Source organism: Carassius auratus, chromosome 2, assembly GCF_003368295.1.
Source record: "Carassius auratus strain Wakin chromosome 2, ASM336829v1, whole genome shotgun sequence".
Lineage (NCBI taxonomy): Eukaryota > Metazoa > Chordata > Actinopteri > Cypriniformes > Cyprinidae > Carassius > Carassius auratus.
Window position 1 is genome coordinate 19,413,478 of NC_039244.1, and position 9,799 is coordinate 19,423,276.

At 39.4% G+C, this 9,799-nt stretch overlaps 1 protein-coding gene across 1 annotated transcript; it reads right to left on the reverse strand.

Moving 5' to 3' along the window:
* Window positions 1-2,747: 2,747 nt before the first annotated feature.
* Window positions 2,748-9,799, reverse strand: LOC113119323 (sterile alpha motif domain-containing protein 7-like). Its single transcript, XM_026288683.1, has 10 exons — window positions 9,576-9,799; window positions 7,645-7,709; window positions 7,062-7,179; window positions 6,800-6,926; window positions 6,159-6,283; window positions 5,983-6,061; window positions 4,693-5,378; window positions 4,222-4,343; window positions 4,029-4,139; window positions 2,748-3,779 (listed from the first exon to the last, which is right to left on the reverse strand). Exons 3-10 carry the CDS (start codon window positions 7,162-7,164, stop codon window positions 3,543-3,545), a joined length of 1,590 nt encoding a protein of 529 aa, XP_026144468.1. The 5' UTR covers window positions 7,165-7,179; window positions 7,645-7,709; window positions 9,576-9,799; the 3' UTR covers window positions 2,748-3,542.

Below are 9,799 nucleotides of genomic sequence, written 5' to 3' on the forward strand. Positions count from 1 at the left end.
TTGTTCAGCATGTCCCTGAAGACATCATTAATGAACGCCTGGAAGATGGACGGACTATTGACCAGTCCAAACGGCATAACCCGGTATTCATAGTGACCGTTGGTTGTAGAAAAGGCCGTCTTCCACTCGTCACCCTCTCTGATGCGAATCAGGTTGTAGGCACAGCGTAAGTCAAGCTTGGTGTAGTATTGAGCTGTGCGAAGTTGTTCTAATGCAGCTGGAACCAGAGGAAGGGGATAACGGTACTTCACCGTGATCTCGTTGAGACCACGGTAATCAATGCAGGGTCTTAAACTGCCGTCCTTCTTTTTGACGAAGAAGAAACCAGCGGATGCAGGGGAAGTGGAAGGACGTATGAAGCCTTTCTCCAACTCCTCCTTGATGTATTTAGTCATGGCTTCGGTCTCTGGGAGTGACAGTGGGAACACACGACCCTTGGGTGGATTGTGACCTGGTAGAAGATCAACAGCACAGTCATGGGGTCGATGAGGTGGTAAGGTGTTTGCTTGGGTTTTGCTGAAAGCTGCCTTGAGGTCGTGATATTCCGCTGGTAGGTTGGGAACCTCGAATGACTCCTTGTTAATCGCCAACGAGCGCACTGGAAGAGGAGAAACGGTAGACAGGCATTTTGTTTGACATTTAGTACTCCACTTTAATATCTGACCTTCCCTCCATGATACTAGCGGATCGTGCAGTCTCAGCCATGGTAGTCCCAGAATTATGGGTGTATTAGACGTGGGCAGAACGTAGAACTGAATGACCTCCTGGTGCAGTAAACCGGCTGTGACGGATAGACTTTGTGTAAGGTGAGTGATGATACCAGTTCCCAGTGGACGACCATCTATGGTAGCTACAGACAGAGAGTTAGCACAGGGTATTAATGATACGTTGTTTGTTCTTGCAAACTCAGCTGACATGAAATTCCCAGCCGCTCCAGAGTCCAGTAAAGCGAATGTGGTCACTTGAACGTTGTTAATGGTCAGCTTCAGGGGTACAAACACACTGTTTACTGGATGGAGAGAGTGTAAGGATTCACTCACCAATTTGGATGAGACAGATGAAGGACGTGAAGGACAGTTGACTCGTTGATGACCAGGGGATCCGCAATACAGACATAGACGATTTGCCAAGCGGCGATTCTTCTCCTCAGATGAGAGATGATAGGTATTAACTTGCATGGGTTCAGAGTCCTCGACAGACTGAGCTGCTTTAATGACAGTACTGACATGAGAGCGAGGTTTACGTGAACGCTGCAGATTGTCAATTGCTATCGTCAACTCGATGAAATCGTTCAAACTTCTCCCCTCATCTCGACATGCTAGTTCAGTTTGTAATTCATGACTTAAACCCTTTCGAAACAGAACTTTTAAGGTGTCACTCACCCAGGTCGTTTGTGCTGCCAATGTGCGGAAGTTCATAGCATACTCAGCAGCTGAAGATCTCCCCTGAGAGAGCTCTAGCAAGCGTTCGCCAGCACTCTTTCCCTCCTTGGGATGATCGAAAACCTCACGGAAGCGTGTGAGGAAATCATTGAAGGAGGAGAAGGATGATCCATCCGTGCGCCATACAGCGGTAATCCAGTCAAGAGCCCTTCCGGTTAACAACGAGCAAACAAAGGCAACCTTACTGTTGTTAGTGGAATAGAGCATGGGTTGTTGTTCCACAAACAGCGAACATTGTAGTAAGAAGCCTTTACATTTGTTAGGGTCACCGTCGAATCTCTCAGGAAAAGCCAGTCGTGGGTTAATTCGAGAGGGCGTGGGAACCGCATGTGCAATGGCGGCCGCTTGTGGCGCGGGTGTCGTGACAACAGGACTATGGAGATTCTGAATAGCCTTCACCAATTCCTCCGTGACGGCGGTAAGATGATTTAACTGTTGCTGATTAGCAGCGATCTGACTTGCCTGAGCTGCCAGGTTGGTGCAGAGATGTTCATGGGCTGCTGGATCTTGTCCTGGCGAAGTCTTCTGTAATGATGACTGACTCGACATGGGATCCATTTGCAAGCTTTTATTAGAACACTCGTAGTCGTACAGGCGAAGGGTCAGGATCAGCAAACACAGTATAGTAGAGATATCAGAATCGTAGTCAATACCAAGCAGTGGGTCGGGGTAACCAGCAAGTATCACAGTCCGTATTACAATCTGGGTTCAAAGGTAGGCAGCAAAGGTTCTAGGATCGATAATCATCAAGGGTTGGCAACTGGGATAGCAAGACAGGGTATAACGCTCAGAAATGTTAGCCGTGGCAGAAACAAGACTTCGCAATGAGGTGACGCCAAGGTCTGGCTTATATGGCAGTCTCTGATATGGAACACCTGGCCGGTGATCAGTCCAAGGTACGGGGCTGTTGGGTAATGTAGTGCGTATCAGTGTAAGTGAGTGTTTGGATGCCTGTAGGTGTCAGTATTCGGGCGATGGTGCCCTCTGCTGGCCTCTGGAGGGACTCACGGGGTTCGTACTCGTGACAATTTGGAATCTGCCTCCTACAAGTATTAGCTTAATTTAGGCTAAATTTGATTTGATATTTAATGTTACAAAAAAACTCACATAAATGAGGGATTTAAGATAGATTCAGACAAATTTCATAAATAATGTATTTTCACGCTGTATATTCTGTTGTGTATGTGTGTGTGTCTAAATGCTGTATATGAATCTTTTTATCATATGAATCGAAGACCAAAGGAATAATTATTTTTATTTTTCTCCGTAGAAAACAGCATATGACAACAGAGAATAATCCAAGTTTGAAGTAAAAAACAAAATACAATTGTACAATAAAAAGGGCAGTAATGAAAAAGAAAAAAAATGTAAATGATTTACTGACTTATTAAAACATATAGAAACATAGAAAAAAACCCAGCATTCGACAGTCTCCTAGTCTGTTTGAAACCACATTCTGAGCCTACAATATATTTGTGATGAATATTCAAAAGCATAGAATCAGTCAGTTCACTGTAAAAATGTCAGTACCTGTCTTCCTTATGTTTTTGGTGTCAAAATAGAAAATAATTTTTGAGTTATAAAAAGAAGTCCAACAATTCTGCCAGTGGCGGCTGGTGGTAAATTTTTTTTGAGGGAGCCAACAAAGTGAAACACACTGTTAATGCAAGCAGCGGGACTGAATGCAATTGTTAAATAACCATTTAAAAAGGGCTATAATAATGTATCATTACTGCTTAGCTTAAAAATTGAAGTTTGAAAATCAACTGTTAAAGCATGAAATAAGATTCCATGAATCAGTGAATTTGAGTTTAATGTGGGTGTATTGTTTGTAAAGAAATCATTAAATGTGTAATTATTAAAAAAATATATATATCTGCCATTTATATTAATGTGATTCAGAGATTAAGGCCATAATATTAATGTTGTCCACACGAGGGAGCCACAGGATACCAAATCCTTTAAGATGTCAGTTTAAAGACTGAAAATTGTTCAATAAATTGACTCATTAACATGTTGAAGTAGGCTTCATTTAACTTGAGGAGGGTGGTGCCCCAGCGCCCCCTGTTGATCAGCCGCCACTGAGTTCTGCATGGTTATTCAGGTGGTCTCACTCATCTGGGTCGGTGAGGGATTATCAGCTTCACTAACAGGTTCTGTAGCTTTAAGAGCTTCTGTGTCTCTTGGGCTGCTGAGCAGCTCCACACTGTTGCAGTTGAGGGGGGAGCTGATGTCTGATGATCTGTCCCCGCTTTTCTCAGGTGGAGGCTGCAGACCGGAGACGGCGAGAGGCAAGTTCATCATGTTGTAGAACATGTTACCCAGCCGTCGGGACAACTAAAAAGAGAACAGAACAACCTAATGGGTTAAATGTGTTCATTCTTTAATAAACTTTCATTTTTTGAAGACCAAGGACCTCTTGGAGGGAAGAGAGGACCCTTAAAATAATCAGTCATATATGTGTATTTTTCATTTTACGTATACAAAATATACTTCATTTGAGTTAATATTTGAATATTAATTTAATTTGAAAGATTAACCTTCTTATTGAGATAGAATTTGGTCCTTTTGAAAGATGGCGAATACCTGTGATCGTATCTTGAGCGCAGGCCCGAGCTTTAGCCCAAGTGTATCCAGGAGGTGGTCCTCTGTAAGAAGAGGTAAGGTCTCTCCATCAATCATGTGGTCTTTGAATGTCTGCAATGGATGACACACGATTGAATGAGACTAAAAGGTATATAATTGTAATTGCATTTAGTAATTTTAAAATTTTTATTACCTGTGCATATTCAGCGCAGCTTGGTATTTCACTGATGAAGTTGTAGACGTCATCATCTGACCACTTGCGAATATCTTCTAATGAAGACATTTCTTCTCCATTAAGAAACATAGTAGGATGTCCTAGTTGAAAATAAACCAAAAATGAATATGTAACTCTGACTTTCATAAATCATGATTACATTTTGTCTTAAAAGAAATGTATATAAGTTGACTAAACATGTCTAACAAACAGCTACATAGCAATGTTGCTATTGTTAAAAGTAATACTTTTTTTTTAATATTTAAAATAAAATATGACAAAAGCACATAACAACATTACTAAAACTTCAACTACAATTAAAATGACAACATATTGTAGAAAATATAATAAAGACTAAACTAAGACTTCTTATATTATTATATAAATAATACTAAACAATACAGTTAAACTCAACAACTGCATTAAAAAAAGGTAAACTAATAAACACACCAAGTGGTAGTCCATTTCCTGGCAAGGGGGGCATGTAGGGCATCCCTGTGAGCGGGCCAGAAACAGACGGGTACAGAAACTTTTCATGAAAAGCTGAGCAGTGGCTGGATATGTCTTTTTCACTGGTGCTAGCATTGCAGTTGGTGACTTCTGTACAGCCCTCCTGTCCACTAACACATGCGTTGCGAATCCCTGGCTCTCCTTCCTTAAAACTTTTCCTACTACTGCCAGAAGACAGCTCTGTTTCTACTTTGTTTTGGTGTGGTTTGCTGGTGGTGGTCTCATTGCTCACTTCATCTTTCCCTTCAACATCCTTCTCCTCCCCTGAAGCAGCTCCTGGACTCTGCTCGATGTTCTTCTCTTCTGATTGGCCTTTTGGGAGAGTGATGTTGCTGTATGAGCTCTTATGATTGGCAGTCCTTCTGCCGGTCCTGCGTCCTCGCTCTCTTTGCAATGTGTTGATCGGTGGGTAAGGGCTTGACATTAGGAGACTGTTAGCATGCAGGTCTTCAAGGGCAGTGCGATGGATGAATACATCATGATTATCTGGGAGCCGCTGGCGTCCCCTGAAGGCCGTTGGATTGGGTTGGATGCCTTGGTACATCATAGGATTCTCCATCCCGATAAGACCCTTTTGGTGGGAGTTCTCCAGTTCTTTTTGGTGCAGGATAGCATTCATCTCCATCCTCATTAAAAAAAATTATTTACAATTAGTGCACGCCCACTTTTTCAGAGGTTTCATTTTTCTCATAGGGATTTTAAAAATGTCTTTGTGAAAGCATTATAAGCCATAAATCAAGACAATCAGCTACAAGGTGAATAACAACATTACAAACTTTTATTTAATGCAAAAAAGTAACTGAAAATTGGACAGAAGTACTGTTTGACGGAAGGTACTAGATTGTATACATTAGTGAAGAAAAGAAGTACAATCCCATGAAGCATTGTGAATGACATAAAATGTAGGAGAAATACAAATCTTTTAATTTAGTTACATATATATGATCTTTTGGCTCTATCTGCTCACTACTATTCTCTGATTGGTGGAATTTTCTGGTTTGAGTTAAACCTGATCATTTTAAAAACAAGTTGAAATAATGCAAACAGATGTTTTCAACATAGGCATATACCATCAGTTTAACTCACAACAAATCTGTCTTTCCTATGGACAAAATTAATGGAGATTTAACTTCTAGAAATCGAATGTTGCACTCTATGGATTTGTATTGCATTCATCTGTATGACTTTACTCCCGTTTAACATAGTTATAGCAAATACTCTAACGTTTACCTGGCGATGTTCTGTTTGTGAATTAACTCCTGTCGTCTAGCAACCGTCTCCATGGATTCAGTTGGAAGGAAGCCGTAACCTGCAAAACGGAAAAAAATCTAAAATTAGATTGTTCTTCCTCACTGAGCTTCCCCTGTATTTCACTACATTTAACCAGCATATAATTTCATTCTAACCTGTGCCAGGGAATCCTCTGCCTGGAATAACATTGGAGTTTGTGGGCAGAGAGTGGCCGAAGTGGGCACCCATGTGGATTTGTCTAGCGTCAGCTGATACTATTTCAGTGGGCGGCATCAGGTCCCTGCAGAAAAAGAGGATTCATACATCATTCAAATCTTACAGCTTACATCTTGGTTATCTAGTTATATTTCTATTTTCTACATTTTGTTGTTCTTCTACTATGTTTTCTATTTTCTATTCCTATTCCCATGTACCTTTCCCATTCCCATTGTCTTATTTATGCTTTATGATTTATTTATTTTTATTTGTATGTTCCTTTCATTCCTACGTCCTTTCTATTCTATGTTAATTTCATTTCTGTGCTAGTTCATTCTGTATGAAGAGTCATAAAAAAACATTTCACTGCACATTATACTGTGTATGGTTGTGTGTGTGACAAATAAGATTTGAAGTTAGAATTTAAATTTGTAAAATTCTAATTTAAACTGCTTAGTTAGCTGAAAATGCTTTGGCAATAAATGTCCATTTCTTGTCATGACATTAAAGCTCATGTAAATCGAACCTACAATATCCATTAACAATTAAAAACTCATTCTCTTTTACTGTCTTGGTTGTTTTGGAGTTCATTCTAACAGACCTTTCCATGAAGCGGGGATCAAACTGTGCCGGGACACCCTGCAGTCTCTGCTGCCCCTGAGTCAAGATCTGTGGAGTCATGGCCATTTGGTTCCTCATCATGAGCTCCTGCCTTTGCCTTATCTCTGCTTCAAACACAGGGGAACAGATGAAGGTGTCTCTAGTCTAAAAGTAGCTCTTTCTAAGCCATAATTCTTCAAGGTTGCGATCAGCTCTGGTTAAAGTGTTCTATGAACATTGCCACTTCTATGAAGAGCTCTTACCTCCAGCAGACATTCCATTGACCATTCGGTACCAGTGTTTCTCATCTAGGGCACCTTGCTCTCCCAGCGCCGATATCTTCCTTAGCTGTTCCCGTGGGGTCATGACACCACCTATTTGCTAAGTGTAACAAACATAGGCTACATTCTTGAAATTTTGCACATGAAGAACAATCACTGTATTGTATGGACAAAAATACAACAGAAGTCAATGCGAACTGAAAGTGTTTGGTTTGGTAATCAACCATCTTCAAAACATATTATTTTGTGTTCAGAATTTTGAATTCAGCTAAATTTCATGTGGATTTCACCTACTGGTGTAACTATTTAAGCTGCCGATAAAGTCACTGAAATGGTAAAACGTACATATAATGTACCTATTCTCTGCCAATACTGAAATAGCAGCGAGACAAATTACATAGTATTGACACAAGACACACAACCGATTCCACTGGCTCAAAGATCAGTATGACCCTTTTCTTGACAGGTCAGTAAACAACACACATTTAAAATGCAACCAAGACAGAAGCATGAGGTGAACTCAAACATCAATGTTAGAAAGGATAGATGTCATGCAATGAAGTACCTGTTTACTCCTCCTGTGCTTTATCTTCACTCAGTGAGGTGTAAAATGTTTCCGTAATGTCACTCCTTTCAGTCGGAAATTGAAAAACGAGATACAGAGAGAGAAAACGATAGGCTGTAACCAGTTTGTCAACATCCTTGTTCTTAGTAGAGATTCCCAGTTAAAATGATAAGCCTAAAGTTTAAAAAGTGGAACAAGTATAGTTTTACTAAAATTCTCTAAACAAACACCTAGAGCCAAAAAAAAAAAAAAGTTTCATAATAATAATAAAAAAACAGGGCTTTACAAGAAAACATATTATATTATATTATATTATATTATATTATATTATATTATATTATATTATAACATGGCATTGTATTGTGATATTATGCACTTCATTTGGTCAACAGATTGTATGTAAAAAAATAAATAAAAAAATGTCTGTTTTTCTACCTGAGTGAATTTGTTTACTGGAATATAACAAGCCTAGATAATTAGCTCTATAGAACTTTATTCCTGGATGAATTCTATCATATTTCTGTATGGGACAGCCTCTGTGCGTATTACCCGTTATGAGGAGCCGTATTAATCTGAATCCTGTAATCCTCCTGTTAGTCCAGCAGTCTGCCTGGTACATCTGCTGACCCGTGTGCATGCAGTTCTGCTGTCAGCTAACCCCCAAACTACCTTCAGGGCCCCTATTCCCCCCCTCGGATCCTATTAGCTAAATCCTGACTATATAGCATTTTAAAGGGATGTGTTGGAGGTAATCCCAGAGTTTAGAGTTTTACCCCCAGCAAACCTTGCCTGTAAGCATCCCGGACAATACACCCTAAGTGCTAAGCCTATTTGCCTCCATTAGCCCTAGAGATGTCCCAAAAACACCTTGGGGAATAAATCTGGGATATAGGTGGTTTATGTGTTAAATGTGGTGCAGCCAGACACACCGTCAACCTTGTTAAAACTCTGCCTGATACACAGAGAGTCAGTTTAATATGGAATGAAGGAGTGATATTTATTATCTGTATGTATTATTTATGATTGCTTTTCTATGTTTAACTATTCTATAAATAATTTAGTATTATTAATAATAATAATAATGTTAAATATATAAATTGTAATAAAAATAGATTTTTTTAAAGAACTGTACACTGTAATTTAAGTATAGATATTTTTATGTAATTGTGAAAAAGGTGTATAAAAATGCAAAATGTGCCAATGGTTATGTATTTTCATATATTATCCATCAACAGAAAGCTACCAGAAGTTATAGAGTAGACATATAAAAGAAATTAATACAATTTGCAGACATTTAAGATGTTTAAGAGGCTTAAACATACACAAGGAAGGTAAACCCCAAGTATTGGACATATTTGCATAGCAAGCACATTTTTTGGCATGTGTGTGTGACAAGTGATGCCATATCCAAGTCACAGACGTGAACTGGAAGGATTTGCTTGTGGCTAATCTCATTAAAGGAATAAATTAAGAGAAAACTGCTGACGACTTAAATCAAGTCTTGCATTTGGGTAGGTCATAGTAGAGAAGATAATAATCATCTGGTCTAATGTACTACCTTTGTACAGTAAGTGCACATGATAGTTCCACATCCAAGACTAGGACTGGTATAACTGGAAGTGACAAGGATATGAACAGTATCAAGTACCTTGATCACTTCTTTTACACATTAAAAATATTTTTAACAAGTAAATAAAAATAAAGATTTGTCCACATGCTATTATAATTCCAAGAAAATATGTACATGGGCAGTAGCAACGCAAATAACACTGTTGAACACCCATGCGCCATTGCACCAGTGAAAAAATGCAGTCTAAAATCATACATTACAATCTTACATTACAGTTTCAAATACACCACAGAAACTAGCAAAACACCTAACAGTGGAAGGTAAATTGAAGCCATAAAGACTGAAGAGACATTAGACTCACCTCTGAATGTCTGCCAGAGAAATGGGAATCTGTCCAAACTCTCAGTCAGGATGAAAATATTAACACATTCATTCCAAACAAGCGAAATGATTCCAAAATGAGCACGAGACCTGAAGCGGCACCAAGAAAGTCCACAACCCTCAGAACTCTCAGGTCTTCAGTCCTGCCGCAAATGCTTTGGCCAACAAGTGCCAGCTCCTGGTCTTAACTAAAAAAGACCTTTA